General features: G+C 39.5%; 1 protein-coding gene across 1 annotated transcript in view; it reads right to left on the minus strand.

The window, feature by feature from the left end:
• Window positions 1-383: 383 nt before the first annotated feature.
• Window positions 384-21,577, minus strand: part of GOLPH3 (golgi phosphoprotein 3) — a 32,112-nt gene continuing 10,918 nt past the window's right edge. The window contains exons 2-4 of the mRNA XM_071580520.1: window positions 14,754-14,885; window positions 7,615-7,729; window positions 384-4,166 (exon numbers count right to left, since the gene is read on the minus strand). Of these exons, the coding sequence (XP_071436621.1) occupies window positions 3,742-4,166; window positions 7,615-7,729; window positions 14,754-14,885 (672 nt within the window). The 3' untranslated portion in view covers window positions 384-3,741. The remainder of the gene's footprint in view (window positions 4,167-7,614; window positions 7,730-14,753; window positions 14,886-21,577) is intronic.

The following is a 21,577-nucleotide window of genomic DNA, read 5'->3' on the forward strand; positions in this document are numbered from 1 at the left end:
CCACTCCTCAAGCAGAGCATGGCATCAAGTGCCAAGTCCAGTCTTTCCTTATACACCATTTCCTAAGTAATTTGCTTGTTATATACATTAAGCACTAGCACAAAATAAATAAGCTCCTTTTTCAAGAAATTACTTGTCTGAAACTGGAAACCCCTCTCCACGTACAAAGACAGGTAGATAATACATGAAATTAAGACATAACAGGCTTTGGCTATCTGAAGTGCTTGAAGCCCAGTTAAGGCAGAACTGAGGCTTTGATGAAATGTTAAAAATTGTTTCCCAAACTGTTGAATACCAGAGCCACTGGAAATTACTGAGCAAATGAAAAAAACCCCAAACCCTTTAGGTATGCATGCATGCAATAGGCAGTAATCACCTGCAGCTCATAGCATGAAAGGGTGCTTTATTTTATTACAGTACAGTCAGTCCAGTTCACAGAGAACAGATCAGTCAATACAGATCTTCACTTTGTAGGAGAAATGGGCATGAACACATGAGCTCTCAGTCACCACCCTTAATCACCAATTTATGCAATTTTGCCTCAAAAGCATCATTTATGGAACACAGGTTTTGCCAGCATTCTACATAATAGCACTGTAATGTCAGCTCTAAAAAACACAAGAGAGGAGGATGTAAATCTCAAGGACTGTGAAACTATGAATATATATGCATTGCTTGGGGATTTAACTTTCAAAATCCTGTTTTTGATATGAAAGTTTGTTTTAAAATAATGTGTCCCTGAATAATACATGTTTTTCCTTGAGGCACATGTTCAAGTTCAGGCTATGGATAACAGTCTTAACTTCAAGCAGCCATTGAAAGCTGAGGATTTGGAGCAGACGGCTGTCTGGAAACCAGGTCTCCATGAGCTGCAGTAGCAGCTAACACGCAGAAGAGTACCTGAATTTCAGTACAACAAAGCAGTCTCTCATTTTCAACCATTTTATTAGAACCTGAAATACGAATGAAGGCAACAATGTCAGCTAGATCAGTTACTGTTAACTACCACATTTACCTTCCTTGAGGCTTTGGGCTGTTCAAAGCACAACACAGGACTCAAAGCTCCAGAAGCTCATCTACCGCCCCTGCACATCCTCGGCTTACAACAGGTAGCTCAGCAGAGGACACTGTTGCTCTTCACAGACCCATTGTTACTTACATCAAATTTCTTTGACACATCCAGCACAAACTCTCCCCATCATGGTCAGAGGTAAAATAAAGCTGGTAAATACTGTGTGCAGTTATCCCTTATGTGGAAAAAAAAAGTAAAAACATCCCAAATCATCTTTTGAGAGGGGGGCTTAAAGCACGACTTCTTTTAAACCACATTGCCTATAAGGGTGATAAAACTCCAATATCCCCCACAACAAAACATAAAATCAGAAGGAACATTGAAAATACTCACAGAAGGAAGATGAGAGGCCAGAAAAAGAACTATGAAAGATACTTTCAGTCTGGAGCATGTTTAAAGTAGCTTAGATTTTCAAGGCCATTTTAAAAGTTTTGTGCACATAACTTGCTCCTGTATACCCCTGTATTTTTCTGACCTTTTCACCTAATTACTTTGCTCTCCTCTCAAACAGCAACAGAAAATAAGAAAATGGATCACAGGAGAGAGAAACAATGAAAGCAGTGAGTTAGCATATAATACCAAGCACAGAGCATAAGCTTCTGTAAGCTGTGCAATGTAGGAGCAACACAGCAGTTTCCATTTTTTCCTCCACTTAAAGCAATCACAGTTTGAAATGTTTAAAAGATAATGTTCAAAGTTCATGCCCAAGCTCCTCAAAGTTTTAAACACAAGATCTTAAAAGTAAGAGAATACTGTTCGTCTTTTTATTTGTAAACCAGAGTTGGAAATATCTTACAATATACTTTCTAAGTTCATTTTTCTAAAGAAACAGCTTTAAGAACTGAAACAACAGTGTGCCATTAAAAGTTAAGGATCTGTTGCAAAAACCTTTATTAAAAAAGGTTATATACGTATGATGAATTTGTGTTTTAGAGTCAAGCACTTAAGCATCTAAATGACTGAAAATGAAGTGCAAAATTGAAAGTCCAGTCACAGATGAGGCTGTAGATTTGTGCTCAAGATAGAAGAGATCTACCCAGGGCAGGCACAGTGCACACTCTCAAGTTAACTCCATCTATTCCAGCCATGAATCCTGCAGATCCAAGCAACATCACTGATTAAGTCAGTCTGAACTACTTAAATTCTCCCTTTCTAATAAGAACAATATTAACTAAAGCTTTCAGTTAGGCAATAAAACCTTTCTAATTAGCAACAAAAAATAAGTGACATGCTTACTTTGTTTCAGGCACTTTCAAGATCATAGTTTATTTACTGTAGGTAAAAAGCTAGTATACAGATTAAGGGATCCCTTAAATTTCAACTCTACAGTTATACACCATCTAGTATTCTTGCTCTGAATATTAACCAAAAATGTTTCTAAACACCTGTAAGCCCCACTATAAATCTGCGATGTTATAAGGAAAAATATATAAATCAATGCCTAATTTTTTCAATGCATATTATTTACACTGTGAAACCAATGGGAAATAACAAGCAGTAGCAAAGAGGCAGTAGTTTTAAAATGCCAAAGTTTTATATAGGTTCTGGTGTTTTGTACAGTAGTGTGCTAATTAGCATAATTGTAGATATAAAAATTAAAATATCGCAGAGCGTCCCATTACAGAAATCTGAATTGTCTGAACTGCAGTCATTACTTGCTAATCATTTACATGCAACACCTGCTAGGACTGACCTTTTGTTTTTAAAATCTAAAACAGTTTTAGGCTTAAGAGACAAACATTAATTTGTGTACAAATTTAAAACTGCATTTAAGAATTGTACTGATCATGAGCCTCTTCCACACAGAGGGTGAAGGAAAGAAAGAAGTACAAACAATGATAGAAAGCAGTGTCTTTCCATTCACTAATTTTCAAAGGCAATGCATAGACTGAGAATACCTGGATGGCAAACTCTAGAGACAAACTCTGGAAACAAACAGCTTTCACATACATGACCCTTGCAGGAGGCATTTCTTTGCATCAAATGGCAAAGGTTGACAGCAAATAAGGGGCATCAGGTGTACAAGTAAGGAGGTCTTGCAAAATACTAAGGTGGAGCAGTTGTTAATATACAATATGAACTATATATACAATATAATGGAATGTATCCCCTTCACAAAACTGGTTAGTGAAACAAATGGACCTTTCTATACTAGCTTTATGACTCAGCTACTGTTCTAATGAAAAGAGAAGTACACAAGAGACTTGCATGGAAAGTAAAATGTATGGGGCATTTTACAGGAACTACTGACAAAGCTGCTTAATGGCATTTCTGCTTTTGAAGTAATTTTGTTAGATGTAATTGAAAACATTTGTACATAAAATGTCCTGACAGACACTTCAACATGGAGCTTTGGTGACCATTTCAATAACAACGAGGTGAAAAATAAACAAAATATTTAAGGTAATTCAAACTGAATAGGAAATGGAATGCCAATATGGCAGTTAACCCTTTTTCTGTTGTTTTGAAACAGCAAAGTCTCTTGTACCAGTAGAATCCTGTATACAGACAGACAGAGAAGTAGGGAATACACCAGTTTATAGTTCCCATTAAACAAAAGTCTATTCATCATGTGAGAAGGTACAAATTACAGAAAACATGAATAGTCAATAGAAGAGAAAACAACTGGTTTACATGAAAGAAGAGAGAACACTTCAGCCTGAATGTAGTTACTTTGTGAAAGCTGCTACAACAGCCCAGAGAACCTCATTCGTGTTGGTTTTCATACATTCAACCTCAGGGTCTAAATCCAGAAGCTGCCGCACTCTCTTTGTGGCCAAGTCGTACTGCTCGTCCAGGAGGGGAGCAAACGCGTTCTCCAGGACATCGGAGGCGTGGGCCAGGTACACGAGTGCCAGCAGGCGCTTGTCCATGCGGTGAGGGTCGTTCACCCATTTGTCAAGAACTGCTTCTTGAACCTTCTTGATGAGGCGCTGCTTGATATTGTTGTTGGTGAGAGGGTGTGTAGTCATGTCAAAAAGAAGGAAGTTCTGTTTCTCTGTTGTCAGTACACCTTTTTCCACTAGATTTTTGGCTAATCGTTCACGGACATTTCGTAGTTGGTAGTGCAGTTTCAGTGGGTTCCATGTTTCACCTAAAAAAGCAAGAAAGACACACAGCATAGTCAGATAAGGTTTAAGCTGTACTAGTGCAGTGATTTTTTTCCCCTGTGTGCAGAATGAGCTGTCAAATTCACACAGCTGAGTATTACACTGTGACACTGCTCCTGTCAGCATTTCTGATCCCTGACCTACCCAGATACAGGCACGGAGACAGAAACCAGGAGAGCCTCCTTGGAGGAACTCTGGGCTGTATCTAAAGTTTGGATGAAATGCTGGCTGAGCCGTGTCTTAATTAAAGACATGACAAATAAGCAGTCTTGTAAAACAAAAGCCAAACCAATTATGAAGAAAGAGTTTACTTTTAATAATAAAAATAAAACCAGGCATCCCCCACAGTCTTGTGCATTTGCCTGTATCCAGCCTTTTCCCATTTCAGAGACTGGAAGAAGTGTCATTGCCTTTCTTTTGCCACAGAGATAAGCTAATGCACACCCATCCCATGTATTTCTTTATTCCTTCAGGTTTCCATTCTTCTGCCCTTTCCTACTCTACCACAAGAAACAGTGACTGTGCACTTGGGTGGGTGTGTGGGTGGGTGTGTGCACATGAAGCACATGTCGAGCAGGGCATGTTTCTATATAAATTATATCTAATGCTTTCTATTAAGGCAGGAGAACTGGGAACTTCTAAGTGTGTGACTGTGTGTGCATAGAGGAGGAAACTGAAAGAAACATAAAATCACCATGAACAACTACTGTTAAAGCTAAAACTGGTTAGCAATGAGAATATCACCTTTGCTCAAGAGTTTACTTAACAGGCTAGGAATTTAAATTTGAGCCTACTCAAGTATTTATCAAAAGCATTAAAATCTCTGCCTCATGTAAAAACTATGCATTTTAAGAGGCAAAAAAAGAAACAGCATCAAGTATTTCTTACACTGGTGGAGGTTTTCTATAAATGAGAATTTCTGTACCAAGTTTCTGAAAAATTTATTGGTTGACATACAGTAACAACAACAATAATTATAAACCACCCATGACTTAGAGGTTTCTCCAGCTGCAATGGAAGGTGACCATAAACTGACTCCAACAAGGTAAATAAAAAAATAAGGTGACTCCAACTGCAGAGCAAACGGAGAGAACCCACCAAGGCTTGAACTTCACGTCACTGAACAGATCCCACACATCACTGAATGTGATTCTCCAGTTTGATCAAGAACAAAACTACTATGCAAACACAAAAAGGCAGTTTCTTTACTTCCTTTCACAGGGTAAAGACGATTTCCTAGATTTTCTACAGTTATCATGTGGACTGAAGTCAGTGCTGTGGTGACACCTTGTGACCGAGTTTCTCAATTACACAGATGCTTGTCCAGACAGACAGATGTTTTGCTACATCTACAGGAAACCTGACATTTTGATCCCAGCTTCTGTATTTCCTACATGTTCTTCCCTTAAAGGCTATCCTATAAACATTGATCTGGTAAACATCACCTTAAATATGCACACAAATACTTCCATGATGGCTTTGAACTCATATGTACTGTAACTTCAAACAGCATTGCTGATATATATGGATACAGCAGCTGTTTTCCAGGATGGATCAGCATCTTAAAGCACAATTCTATCAGAGTTTATGAACTTATTAAAGGAAAAAAAGGAAAGAAATGAACAAACAAAAGAGCAAAACCAAGCTAACAAACAATAACACCCACATACCCCCACCGAAGTATTTTTCTTTAAAGGACAGTCCTCTAATCCAAGGGAAATGCAAAGAATACTAATGCCATCCGAGAATTTGTAATTCGTAAACACATGTAAATAAAAATTATTGATGTAAGCCTTAGCCACAGCACTGATAACTATCTTCCCAGAGCCAAAGTTCAGCAGGGCCACAAAAACCTTAGCTTAGCTCCAATAAAGCCTACAACACTGTTCATTCATTAGCTGACCTTTTTTGAATTAGCCCTAACTTGCTGTGCTCTGCACAGAGAGAGAAGGTGAAATGTCAGCACAAATCAAGTATTTGGGACAAGAAAAATGAATTATTTTTGCAGGCTGTGAAAGTGAAGGGGAGTTGAGTGAGGACCAAATGCAAGGCTCTGCAGCAGACATGTGCCCTCCTGACAAGGGCTGCTTTGTAGTCCTGTCTCCCAACTGCCTGACAGCCAAGGAGCAAGAGAGGATGGATGGAAGGACCTGAGAATGAACTGGTGTACAAGGAAGGCTGTTCAAGGTGGGGCAGGATGAATGGGAAGAACAAAGAAAACAAAGCAGAGCAAGGTGGAGAGATTTTGCTCATTTTTCCAGCTCCAGTAAGAAGCGGCAGATTTAAATGGGCAACCTCCCAGTCTCATAACCCCTGACCTCCCAGTTCCACTGTTGACGAAACATGGGGGCTTTTCCTGCACTGTTTGCACAACTGAAGTACAGCTCTGATCCAGTCCAAGGAAGCTACATTTTAAGTGTTTTGTGGATGAACACTGGTGATAATTCTTCCTACAGTTCAGCCTAGAGGAGAGCAGGCTCTGAGGGAACCTTCCTGCAGCCTTCCAGTGCTTAAAGGGGGCCTACAACAAAGATAACAAGGATGGGGACACATAATTCAGCATGGCCTGGGACGTGGGGTGATGATTTTAAAGGGAAGGAGGTCAACTGAGGTTAGAGACAAGGAAGAAGTTTTTTACAACGAGGGTGCTGAACACTGGAATGGATTGTGTCTAGAGAGGTGGTGGATGCCACATCTCCGGAAACATCCAAGGTTAGGTTGGATGGGGCTGTAAGTGCCCTGTCCTAGTGGAAGGTGTCCCTGCTAATTACAGGGAGGTTGGACCAAATGGACCATAAGGGTCCCTTCCAACCCAAACCATTCATAATTGTATGATAATTGGCGCTTTTTTTTGCAATAACTTACCCTCTTTACAGGAAGAGCTCTGAGCAAAGTACTCATTTTGAAGGCCTTGTAAGTAACATTTTAAAAGAGTTATGACATTTCTTCAGTTAATGAAAGAAGAGAACTCCTGACTATTGTTCCTTTATGACTAATGACCAAATTACCTTCAATTTTTATATCTGAGCTATGAGCTCCTTATCTCCTGGTCTTTATCAAGAGATCTGAATACTGAATGCGCACACTTAGGCTCCAAACTTCCATTAACCCTCATTTCCAGACATAGAGAAAGGCAGTTACACCTCCAGGGTGCAGCCTTGATTTCCTTCAGAGTCAGTGGAAAGCTCTTCCACTGAGCTGAGATGTCCTGACACTCCACACACTTTCTTTCTGTACCAAGTTCAGTCAAAAGCAACAGTTACTTTATATTTGATTAATGACTACAACCAACAAGAGACTACCCTAGAGGACAGACTAATTAACTTTTTTGCATACTTTCTCTCAAAAAACCTTATAATATAATCTCCAGTGATGCCAGATAATTAGCTTTATTGGGATGAAAAAAGCAAATACATTATGTTCAAGGCTTACCACTAAGCAGTTCAATCCAATTCTGTACCGTTTCAGGAGGCTGGGTCTCTTTTATGTGTTTCAGAGCTTCATCAAGCAGAACATCCCCTGTAGGAGCATCTGACTTGCAAATCACCTAGGACAGAATAAAATACAGTCAGTATTCTGACTTAATTCATGTATGACAAACACACCTACCGACTAAAAATATCTACCTGTTATGAAAATGAAAGAAAATCTTAAAAAATAAGGAGCAATCTCATAAGAATACACAACTTCTAAAAAACAAACCCTAGTTGTTAAAAAAACCCACAGCTTTAATTCAAAGATATGTTAAGTCTGAGGTTATCCGTAACTTAAATTAGCGTTAATGAACTAAAGCTACAGTATTAATAACACTCCTGAAACCTAATTTTTTTTAAGGAAAACAATTCACTTACCCAGCCAGGTTCCTTGGTTAGCTCCCCAAAACAAAGTACACTACATACTCTTAAATAGCCTCTGATGGCAGTCTATTTTACTCCTTCAAGTCAAGTTATTCAAAATACTTCAGTTAAACAATTAGGTAAAGTGAAAATAAGAAAACAATTATAAACTGAAAAAGCACAAAAACCAGTCTCCTTCCATATGTTAATGGATAAAGACACGTTCAAGACAACATCCCTAAGTTTTACAGCTCTGAAGAACTTACTACCCTGTAACCTGCACTATCTGTTAACAGCTAAAACACATATATTAAGGAAAATACGTATGTCCTAATAAACTCCTTAACATGCAAGAATAAATGCATCTTTTATTTAGTAATTTGCAAAATTATTTGAGGTTTCCCTCAAGAAAGCACAAGAGAACAACAAAAAAATTTAAGAATTTAAGTAACTGCTTGTTTATGTATTATAAACTATGTACAAATACAATTTTTTTCTGATTAGAAAATTAAGAGCACTAAAAAAAACTTGCAGATTAAACTAGCCCAAGTCAATATGTTTACATAAAACCTGTATTTTTTATTAATAATTATTACACTTTCAAAGTATGTAGTAAAATAATGACAATCTGATAATTGAAGAGTTTTACAAGTTAGCATTCATAAGCATCTGGTAATAGGTAACAGGTGACTGACAAAAAAACTAATACATCAACACAATTCCATATATGGATATATATGATAAAAGGACAAAGTGAAAGCTCATTTTTCATAATAGTTCACAGTAGGCCAACAGGTGTCTTAAAAAGCTTTAAATGTCCTACTCAATTATACGCCCAAGTTCATTTCTCTTCCATAGTTCTAATAATCCTTTCTACAAACAAGAGAGGAATGAAATGCATTTTCACAGGGTCTGTTGATGACACAGAAATGAGTTACAATGGTAAGAACTCCAACCCCAGCAAGACAATTCCCAGCTGTGCACAGAAGTACACAAAGTGAATGTGATGAAATTAAAGTTGATGAAGAGATCTCTGTGAATACCTACATGGCACAGCTGGAATGCTATTTCCAATTTAGATGGTCTACATAAAGCACAGAAACTGAGCTTGTCAATAAAATCAGCAGGAATGAACCAGTCCACAACACCAGCTAAAAAGAATAAAGTTTATTTAGATCTAAAAGGAGAGATACTTTTTACAAACCAGGTAACAAACACCAGTTTAGGGAGCCTACTTTGGTAAATATAAAAGATACCAGCTTAGTCTGGAAATACAGAAGGTGCAGGACATACTCTAAAAAACTTTAATAGGCAAATTAAAACAACTGGGGAGCTGCACTCAGCAGTGGAGAATTTTAAGGCTAAACATCTACCAAGGAGGGACCAGAGAAACCTCACTGTTTCTGTATCCAGATCAGATGGACTGTTGAGATGTTGTCCATGTCTTCATTTTGGGGAACTGGAGAAATTCCAATATAAACTTTGGATATATGGTTTTAAGAACATACCTGCATTAGAATCCAGACAATCACTAATTGAAATTAAACACACAACAATAGATATTTAACTTTCTGATTTACAGTATCACTCAAAACCTTTACTAACCACATATAATTCTATTACACATCTTCCAGTTTGGTATCAAGATTCTGAATTTCTGGAAGTGCCTGTTCTTTCACTGAGATCACACTTTAAGCTGGGATTTTAAACTGTTAGATTGCAGATATTAAAAGGCACCTTTCAGACAGTCCTTTAATAATTAGCTTAAAACCACCCAAGTTACTCATCTTTACTTTTCAAAGCTGAGGTTCCAGCAGTATTTTAGTTTCTTTGAAGTGTTTCATATGATTAGTTTCACAGTCACCTCAGTTACACTGAGACCCTTCAGCTGCTGCAGCTGGTACATGGTACTCACCATCTCACTTCAGCAGGTAAGATGTGAAGTCATCTTTTTAACCTGAGCTTTTATTTAAAAAATCCAAACAAACACCACTGAAGAGATTAAAAACACTTTTTAGCCCAGGATGTAAGTAAAGGAATTTTTTTTTAAGTTTAGAAAATAGCTTTCCTTGCTTATTTGGAGTTAAAATACCTTTTTCTACCACTGCAAATAATTTAAGAAGCAAGCATGACCATAAAGCACCGTGACAACAGGAGTCTGGACATTCAGGAGTGCAGAGGGAAGAGCTGAAGGAGCACAGAGGCCTCGATTCCACTCAGGACTCCACCAGCTCTTGTGAAGCCACAATGCATAGCAATTTTGTTTCCAAGTTTACCAAGTTCTCTGCAGCCAAGCACTATTTCTCCTCACTTGTCTGCTATAGTGAATATCCACAGCAGTTCCATCTCATTATCTTTCCCCTCAAATAAAAGCATTTCAGTTCTGTGCCATTATATTTCTCTTCCCCTGCCTTTCCCAGCACATGGAGACAGGTAACAGCCTAAGCAGCCCAGACACCTCCCCATCTACACTGATCTGCTCTCTCCTGCAGGATGTGGTGATGGAGGATGCTTGACTAACTCTGTTCAGAGTGGGAAATAAGGTGGGTTTGGGGGTCTTGTGAATTGAATCATCACAGAAGATTAAGCATCCACAAAGGGGACTTTTTAGCTCTCTTTAACAGAGTGTTATGGGTTAGCAAAGTAAGCCTAAATTTAGGCTTTAAGGTTCAGACCAGGCCTGAAATTGTCAGCTGACTTGAGCTGGGCTGGGCTAGCTAACAGCTGACTTCTTCTAGCCAGTAATGTTGCATTCCATACCATATTACATCATCTCAAAAGGGGTAAGAGCTGGTGTGTGGGTGTGGCTTAGTCAGTTGCTTCACAGCTGTGGTTCCAGCAAGACACTCTGCCATCCCAGGAGGGATGGGGAGGCCCAAGCCCAGAGCACCGGCTTAACATCATGTTATCTGAGGGAAGTAAAATGTTTGTTCTTCGCTTTTCTCTCTGCTTAAGTCTGTCTCTGGGGAGTTAACTTCTCTAGAATGATTTGTAGTTACAATGGTAGAATTTGTGTTTCCTGGGAAGTGGGAAGTTATTTCTTGTTATACATAACGTGTGTAAGTGTGTGTTATATTGTAGTTTTCTCTTCATTTCCTCTTTTCTGTATAAATACATGTAGTTAGTTTCAGCATAAAACTAGTTTGGAGGGGTTTTTTCCCTCTCCCTCTTCTTCCCTTTTCACTGTCTTGGACAGTCGGTGTTTTGCCAGCTCAAACCAAGACACAGAGGGAAGAGAAAGGTTGAGAAAGAAGCGAAGATCATGACTCTTCAGAGATGATGCTCCACAGCCTGACTGCAAAAAAACCTCTCAATTCCAATTTCTCAGTGATTTATCAGGTACTGGATTTGCCTGGTATTCATCTATTTCAATTATAAAGAATATTTAATTTGTATTTTTCACAACGCAGTTTTGCAATTAAAGCCAAAGATTAAGCACTTTCTGCACAGATTTTTAAGTAAACTTCATTGTTTCATTTTAATACAAAAATTCAATCATGCATGAATTACTCATAATTTTAAGCAATAAAATACTTTGGTAAATCTGTCAATAACTCTGTTGATTTGGTTAGCTTTCTGAAGCTGTAAGGCAAAGCAGAACACCATTTTCTGTTTTCAGTCTGCAATCCTCAAGGTCCATTGATTTCTAAAATTGATCCCAGTAGAGAGAATTCCAAAACATTGTGGTGACTACACACTCCTAAGCCAAATTTACAAGGATGTTGCAACATATAATACACCATATCCACTTGCAAAGTTTCATTAATGTCTGCCAGGTCCTTGTGGCCTCTTTCTCAGTCTCATTTGGCCATCCATGGCATTCCATCATGGATTTAGTGCATCTGGATGCACTCTGAAGTTCTGCCTTAAACACAGCAAAACATTATCAGCAAAGATCAGCCTGACTTAAGGCCTGAAGTGGAAATCATTACCATTCTTGTAAGTTAATTGTATGATCAAGGCCACAGCTGGCTGGTTATAAATCCACACTACTGCCCAAAGAGCTGGTTCTACCCTCTTCTGTCTGCACCTTGTCACCTGGGCCAGCAGCAGCACCCAGGCCTGATGACAAGGCCAAGAGAGACCTTCAAGTGAAACTAAACTGACCAAAGCAGATCAGTTTTCAGCCAGAGGGATTGCCTGACAAGGCTGCACAGACACCAACAGTAACTTGAGAGAGACTCCAGTAAGTCTCTTCACACAGCCAGGGCTGCCCTTGCCAGCTGCAGCACAGGCTCAAGTGACCCAAGCCCAAAATTCTCCCTACAGACCATGGCTTAAAGATACAGGGTTTTGATTCACAAATCAGAGTTTTCAATTTTAAGGAGGTTTCATCTTCCCACTAAATCCAAAGATGGAGCTGGGGTGAGGAGGAGGGAGCACCTGAGAGATAAAAGCTATAGAAAAGCAAATTGCCAGGGAATCGCAGCCTTGGAGGTATTATTGGACACCTCATTTCACTTACTAAGTACAGTATTTAATTCACAGTCAAGGCCAAGAGCACGGGGAGCAAAGTCTGCAGAAGGACAGAGCTGAGGCACTTAAATCCAGCCAACTCAGAAGCAACGCTGAAATTCAATGTTAATGGAAAACTTCAAATAAGGTATAAAACAACATAAGTCATACATAAGAATTATTTCTAAATTGAAGGAGGTGGTGCAGTTAGGGATTGTATTTGCAGAAAAATACTTGAGCAAAAACCAATCTTCATCTATATTTTTAATTAACACCTTTTTCATAGAACCTTCCTGCCTGCACAAAAGGTTTATCTTGAATACCCTACAACAGCAGAAAGAAGAAAACCTTTAATACTGGGAAGCTTCTGGATCACCTTAAACACATCTACCCAATCCCAAACCCACATGATAAAATTTAACAAAAACCACACAACCACAGACAAAAAACAAACAGAACCCAGACCATGACAAAAGAAGAAAATAATTATTCTTGCATTCTTTACTGAATATACACACAGGTTATTTTTCCATTTGCCTAAAAATCTCAACACCCCTACAGTTAATATTTCAAATAGACAGAGCTGACAAGCTCTGCCCAGAATGAAAATAACTCCTAAAGAACATTACTGAATGCCTAAGAAGCCAAAATCTCTGGAGGAAAAAAAAAACGTGCAAACTAATCAATGCTGAATATGCTTAAACGGGGCTGAAAGAAGTAGGTGCTGTTTGTCTGAACAGAGCTTCGATTTTTCTGAAGTGGAGGAAGCTGGGAAAAGGTTGGGGAATGCATAACCTTACCTTAAAAGCTGGCAAATGATAATATTGACAGGGAAATGTGCCATAAGAATATTTATTTGTGGTGGACAGAACATTTCACCACATTTTCAATACGCTTACTTTACCAGTATCCTCTAATGCTGATGAAGTAAAAATTCTTCAGTGTGACTTTGCACATTTTGCACAAAGGAAAAATCCAGTGGTAAAAGTAATAAAAAAAGGCCTCGAGTTTTCAGCCTAATTCAATAAAGGACCTTAGAAACATGGCTATCTTAATGGTCAGGGAGCAAAACCAAGTTAATACAGCAATCACACGCTTAAACTACACACAGTTTTATGTTCTCAGGGGCCCAGGTACAAGGGTGGTTTCCTTCCCATGAACCGCGAGCACAAACTGCAGCCTTGTGTACACCAGAACCGCTGCCTTGCAGGACACATCTGGCCAGACTGCCAGTTATCTGCTCTGTTCAGGCTCAGCCCACATCCCACTGGCATTGCAAAAGGGGCCTGGGGTAATAACTGACAGGAAGTTCAACATGAGCCAACAGTGTGCCCAGGTGGCCAAGAAGGCCAATGGGATCCTGGCCTGGATCAAAAATAGCGTGGCCAGCAGGCCCAGGGCAGTGACCCTTCCCCTGGACTCTGCCTTGGGGAGGCCACACCTTGAGTGTTGTGTTCAGTTCTGGGCCCCTCAGTTCAGGAAAGAGATTAAGGGGCTGGAGCAGGTCCAGAGAAGAGCAACGAGGCTGGTGAAGGGACTGGAGCACAAGTCCTATGGGGAGAGGCTGAGGGAGCTGGGGGTGTTTAGCCTGGAGAAGAGGAGTCTCAGAGGTAACCTCAGCACTGTCTAGAACTACCTGAAGGGAAGTTCTGGCCAGGTGGGGGTTGGTCTCTTCTCCCAGGCACTCAGCAATAGGACAAGGGGGCACGGGCTCAACCTCTGGCAGGGGAAATTGAAGTTGGAGATTAGAAAAAAATTCTTTCCAGAGAGAGTGCTCAGGCATTGGAATGGGCTGCCCAGAGAGGAGGTGGATTCAACATCCCTGGAGGTTTTTAAACTGAGATTGGACATGGCACTGAATGCCATGATCTGGCAAAGGGACTGGAGCTGGACCAAGTGTTGGACTTGATGATCTTGGAGGTCTTTTCCAACCCAATTGATTCTAGGATTCTATGAAAAGCCAGTTCCTTCAGCACATCACAGCCAGTGCCATCCCACCCTGGCCAGATCCACTGCCAGCAGGAATCTCCTGGTGCAAGATTCCAAACAGTACCAGGCACAAACTGGAGCACAGAACAAGCACCAAAGATTTTCCAAGGCACTAATCTCACCACTGAAACACTCTCCAACTCTGTGCATACAACTTAGGTCACTATTCAGAATCGTTATTCTCATGTAAAGAGTAAAAACCCAGTCCTTTTCTTAGAACCAATTGTAATTTCGAGCTCCTGTGCTGCCTGAAGCATGAGACAGTGAATGTGATCATTTTCCTCCACTTACCTTTCTCGTCAACAGACTTTTGCGCCTCATTCCACAAGCCTCCAGCTGAAGACGCCCCCGCAATGCCAATTCAATTAACATGCAGCCACGCAATCCCGAGGAGATGCAATCGTTCCAGAAAGACGTGTAACCCTGTGAAGAACCAAACACAGTAAGCTGTCTCCATTTTCACCCGAAAGCAAACAGGAAAAGTGGCTTACTACGTTCTCTAAGCAGTTCTCCTGCCTTCGTACACTTTTGAAGCGGCATCACTTGTCAGCTCCCGGTCCTGCCTTGGAAACGTGAAGGAGAAACAGACTCACCCTCTATTAGTTTTGATACTCAACTCTGCTCTTTGAAGAACAGGAAAACCTCAGGAAAATGATACAGAATGAAAGAGGGTGATACCAAGAGCTGTGAGTTATAAAGTGTAGTTTATATATGGTCAAAATGAACTCATTACATTTTTAAGACATCAAGCATTTGGCATTACTGCCATCACACTGACTTACCTGAGTTTCGTGAGAAATATTAACACGATCTTAAATGAATAAACAACAGGGCACTGATAACGCAACAATAATGTGAAAATGGATATTAAGTAAACTATGAAGTTTACTGGAAACAGAAATGTAGCAATCAGCACAAATCATGCAACTGATTTTTTTAGCTTGAATATAGTAAACTAAAAGACAAGAGTTTTCAAAGAAATAATTGGAACAGCTACTCTTTTTGTCATTTAAATCCTTTGAAAATATGTATTTTTAAAGCTCAAAGCACACAGTTCTTACACAAACTGCAAAACACACATTCTATGAAGCACATCACACCTGCCATGCTCTTCCATCTATTTCTGCACTGATAGTTGTGTGCTTAAATGGCAGAACAGAGCACTTATCCCATTACATTTAATAATCAGTATCTAGAAATACTTCTGTACTCTGTTGTTCAACCTTATGACTCACAAAAATCTTACAAAAATAATTCTATTTTACTATAGAGTAGCCAACAGCTTTCTTGCATAATTTTAAAGTATTCAATAAACAACAAAATCACTGAGAAATGTTTTGTCTTTTGAGAAATGTCTGCAGAAAAACTTTGTATGACTCATAAAGTCCTTTCAAAATTCCTCTAGTGATGCAGTTCTAAAAATCCTCACTTTGAGATACTGTAAGAGAAGGGGTAGAGTGGGGGGAGAGAGACAGCTTTCTCTTTCATAGAATTTATTCTAACCAATAACAAAGACTAGTTTAAATCAAGAGCAATTCAGTTTTATTCTATTTGCAGATAAAAGCTGTCAATGTAGATATTCAAGTCACACACAGTCAAGTCCACTAAACCTACAAACCAGGCCCTAACTAATGCCATCAAGTGCAGAATTCCAGGAATGTGGGAATACTTGCTCCCACTTAGCCATGCTCAAGAGCTGTATTACACAGATGACCGAGACTTCTGCAAAGTCTGCAAATCCCCTTGAATCTCTAAAGTAGTTACTGAAATATGCCACAGATATGTGTTTAAAACACCATAAATATAAGGTTGGAGAGGCATTTCAGAAATTATCTAATCAGCCTTCTACTCAAGAGTTGACACTTCGCAGGTATCAGCCACTCTTACCCTGCCATGCTGTAATTAAGATTTTGCTTGGCACCAGACACTTCTTTGCCAAACAACAAGCACGATAAGGTGCAGAGTTTGCTTGCAGGAGAACAGATATGACTCCCACATTTTATTTCCAGTCAGTCTCTTTACACAGTAATTTTTGAAATCAGCACATACACAAACTAAAAATCTACTGCACAAATTCACAGCCACCGTAAATTTGTAGTTCTTTCTATTCACAAAAGTGTTACACTCTTAATGCAAAATGCTGATGTTTTTCCCCTGTTGTTTTAGTCATGAAAATGGAATTTATGTTTTAAATTACTAATTTTCAGTGAAGCGACATTAACCACACCACTCCCTACAGCAATTAGCAGATGTAAATTCCTCTCCCCTGCTAGTTGATCAACACGGACGGCACAGGCTGTGGGTTCCAGAAATACAGGATCATGAGCTACCTCAGGCTGAAAGTGACCACAGGAGAGATCTCTTGTCCAACCTCCTGCTGCAGTCGGGTCAAGCTGCTTGGGGTTCTATTCAGGTAAGACTTGGAAACCTCCAAGCTTGAAGATATTATATTCTTTATAAATGGAACAGCTTGCTCTGGTGAGTTAGATGACATCAAACTCAAGGGAATATACCCTGTGCCACCGTATTTCCCCCCCAGGCTCAGTTTGTAGGTGATCATATTCCCATATACAGAGATTGCTCTGCTACTGATGCAGTTAGGAAGGAGATATTTTACAAGCTTGTGTAATCCTGAGCATTTTTGAATCCATTAAACTGATATTTCCAGACTGATTGTTTCTGACACCTACTGCAGAGATCCCAGATAATAACGGGAACCTTCACAGAACATCAGTTTAGCACACAATAGTCTAAGTCATCCTTTAAATTAACTCAAACTTGTTGGATTAAATGAAACTGAATAGGAGGCACCTCTTCAACACTGCACCTTCTTTAAAGGGCATACAGTATAAATAGGAAAAGATGCATAAAAGAGAAATAATAACAATAAAAATAAATGGAGGAGCAGAATGCCAATATAAAATAATGTACTTATGCCTAAAAGGTGGCAAATGAAGCTTGTTCACAGGTTAGAAAAGTCAATGGCCAACTTTTCTGTTTCCACTCAACTGTTTTTACAGGAAGGCAAAGTTTTTTAAAAAATCCTTTAAAAACCAAGATCGATGGTGCAGTTTGACAGACAGCAATGGATCTGTAAACCAGTTCTGGCCCAGGAAGGTCCCACCCAGCTGTCAGTGTACCCTGGGGGAGTTACCACCCTGTGCCCACTCTCTCCCTGCTCATGGAACCAGACAAGCATCTGGTTTTTAACTATTCTGCTATTCCAAATACCCAACAGGCCCAAAACACTTAACTGAAGCTCAAACACCACTATTTATAAATGCAATTCATTCCACTATTTAATGCTCTTAAACAGCACTAGTTTTCTCGCAAATACACCACCAAATATTTTTACTTTTCTATCTTTAGCCAAGTTTTATAAACTTACTAACTCAAATACTCATTTCATTAAAGATGCCTAGCAGCAGGGGGGAAGACTTACAAGGCAGGAAATTATTTTTATCTGACAGCAATCACACTAGAATAGCACTTTAAGCTATGAATAGCTTGCAAGACAAAATTCTAAATCTACAGTGACTCAAAGATCAAAAGAATGTTTACAACTGTCATGTTTATTTACACAAACACAGCATTTTTCATCAGACCTGACCCAGAAATTTTCAAATAAAAACTATTTTTGCTAGACAAGCATAAAGGGAAATAAGTATAAAGTTTACACCAAAAAGTTGCTACCATATTAACTTTGAAAACTCAGATTTTCCAGGCAGAGCACAGAGCTAGGACTAATACCCTCCTTCTGCTTGAAAAATAAGTTACTCAAAATCCATGTTCATTAGGCCGTTTCTTTCCCACCACCTCCTGCAGCATTTACTGACTTTCTTCTATTCCCACCCATTCTACCCGATTTCCATCCAGCTCACACAGGTCTTCCTATTCAGTTATCCATTAACCACTTGAAACTCTCAGGTATTAAATATAAATAGCTTGTGCCCAACAAAAAAGTCCCGGGCCTTGGAATTACCCAAACTACTTTCCCTCCCACTTCCTGCTGTTACCTTGCGCCTCTTTACATCCAAAGTTACTCAGTAGATTTTATAACTCAAAGATTATTTTTAATTTTTTTTCTTTCAAAAAGAAAATTGTTAGCATTTTGTCTCTGATGCAGTAAGGCACTGTAGCAGTGACTCCTATAATTCAGTAAGTTAAAAATCAGAATGACAAGGCTAACATGACCAGATATTTTGTGCCAAGTATGTCAATGATTTCCAAACAATCAAGGCTGCTCTAAGACTTGCAAAAAACTCGAAAATCATTTCACACAAGGGCAGAACAGCCAACCTTAAAGGAGCAGTCAGTCACTCTCACATTGCTCCATCTGGCTCCCAGGCCATCATCATTCTAGTTCTATTTGAAACAAACAAACAAAACAATCAAAAAGACCAATCAGAAAGAGCTCACAGAACAAACATCACTATTTTGTTTCACAAGTGCGATTTAAAGCCACTACTCAGCAGTGACAATGCAAAAAATGAAATTAGACTGCAGTTGCCATTTTACATTTATATTTACAGAGAATATAATCTTTTAATATAATCATGAGAAAACAAAATTACGTACTCTTTAATGGATTACAGAGTGAAGCTAAAAAAAAAGTAAACTTTCTCAATAAAACAGAGAACAAAAGATCAGGTGATCTTTTAGTTACTTTGATTTACATATCAGTTACTAAAAATCTCTTCCCACCACAGAAATACACATTCTGTCTCCAGCTGTTCAGTTAACTCTGAATGGGTGAGCAGCAGTTCCACTATACCTGGCGCAGACAATGTAAGAGCAGGGAAGAGTGAAAAAAACATGAAAATCTCTCAAGATTTAGGAGGAGGAAAAGAAAAATGCTTTCAGAATTACAACCCTGAGGCTTCAAAATACGCACATGATTAATATAAATAAATATGACGTGTTTAAGTTACTTGCTTAAGGCCAGCCGTTTACAGAACACAGACTGCAGACAACACATTCTAACTCAATGAGGCTCAGGCTATTACAGATCACTTTGCAGACCACAAAGCCTTTGCAAATGGATAGCATCTTTAAAAGTCTTACTAAAGAGCATCATAGTAATAGTCTACAAAGACAACAACAGGCCCCTCAGGCCCATCCTCAGATCCACAGACTCACATTCAATGTCACAGGACAGCGTTAGGGAAGTTCTGACCCTACTCAGACTCAGCCTGAACCACAACAGAAGAGCTTCCCTGGGATGATGAATCTAACGCTGCCCAATCTGTGTTTCTCTTACCAAAATCCTTTTCATTTTACAGGCAAACTTAATAATACTCGTTAGACCCTCACCTGGCACCCTCCACTTAAAAAGCAAAACAAAGGACTTACAGTAAACAAACTGAAATAAGTCAAACAATTGAAGGAAACCTTCAAAAGGAGAAACATCAGTACAATGACCCAAACCCATAAATTCCTGTTCTCAGGAAATTCAGAATTCTTCTTTTATGAAAGACAGAAAAAAAAGACTTCAAGATTTGGTAAATAATGCAAGTTCCAAAACTTCATGTAGACACTGAAGAAATAAAACGTTGTTTTAACCATTTCCAGCCCTGGCAGTTGGGCCACTGTGCTGGTTTAAAGGTGAACCAGCAGGGGAAATGAACTCACCACGAGAGAGATTATAAGCCAGAGGCTAAAATTGAATAATAATATTACAATAAATACACTGACACAAAGAGAAATTGCTTTCAACTCACAAAACCCAACAGTATAACCCAGTGTCCTGGGGCACAAACCCAAAGGGGTTTGTTTGCCCTTGTGCTGAAACCTGCGTGGTTCCCCCAAGTCCAAAGCAAAAGGAAGTGAAAAACCTGTTAGTGCAGGCGAGGGCTGTGGTCTGGTCAAGAGTGGCAGTCATAGTCTGGTCTAGAGTAGTGGTCTCCTCCTGTCGAGGTCCTGCTACTCCTCTGGATCCGAGAAGTCCTTCCCAAGGTCTTCTTACCCACCCCTTATGTACCTTCAGGGAACACCCAGTCCCTGCCCCAGGGCGGGGACTCACACAATGGGTGATTAACTCTGTGGGTCATGGGGTATCCCTGAACTGTTGATGGCCCATTAGCAGCCACGCCTCCTCAGGCTGGGTGTGAAGGTGTCAATGACTCCCTGGGCAGCTGCTGCAAATGGTCCATTGTCCTTGGGGAATGAATAGAGGGGGTAGAACACACAGCTTTGATCACCCCCACACAGTGATAGCTGGTCCCACCTGCTGAACTAGGACAGACACCTTGGAAATTAAGAGAAAGCACAGATAAACAATCCCTGCTCCTTAAGAGTTTGGAAGCCCCAGCTCTGAGACAAGACATCCTGCAGTCTATCCAGAAGACATGAAACCCCCAACTTCAGAGTTTCTCTGCTAAGAGGCACCATCTTGGTTAAAGAAACCTTTCACATTAGCAAACAACAAATTCTGAATTAACAAGTACCCTGTTCTCCATTGGAAGAGTTTTTCAGAGAAAAAAATTCAACAAGCCCTACTTGGATGATGCAAGGTAAGAAAAATTAAGACTTCTCAAGCTTGTTGGAGTTTGCTATTAATTTTATTACCTCTGCATAGATGGCATTCAAACTATGTTAGGGCAGCAATATAAAAGCTCTGAGAGAAAACTACTGGTTTGCTTATATACAAAAAAGTGCTGAGCTTTCCACAAAAATGATGCTTGCTGGCACCATGGGACATTTCTGCGGGTAATTATCTCCAGGTTCAATTAGTTGCCCTCGACAAATACACGTGCCAGAATTAACAAAATACATTTTGGAGATCTGTTAAACACACAAGATCCAGTTCTACATTAGACGAGAATAAGAAAAAACACGTGTCAGGAGATGTATAGTGTGAATGTGGAACTTGGATAAAGACCTTTCAAAGGCATTTCAGGCCATCTGTAGGATTAGAGAAGGTAAACTGAGTCATCTGCTGGTACAAATTATACATTAATTGATTTTCCTGTTGAATAGCTTGAAGAGCCTACTTAGGTCCAGCATTCATGTGTCATACAGGGAGAATGTACTGCCTGCTCCCTTTGCGTAGTTATCTCAATTCTGAGAAAGACTCATGTTTTGTACATAAATTCAGGTATCTTTTCTTAGAGATA

This window comes from Pithys albifrons, chromosome Z, assembly GCF_047495875.1.
Source record: "Pithys albifrons albifrons isolate INPA30051 chromosome Z, PitAlb_v1, whole genome shotgun sequence".
NCBI lineage: Eukaryota > Metazoa > Chordata > Aves > Passeriformes > Thamnophilidae > Pithys > Pithys albifrons.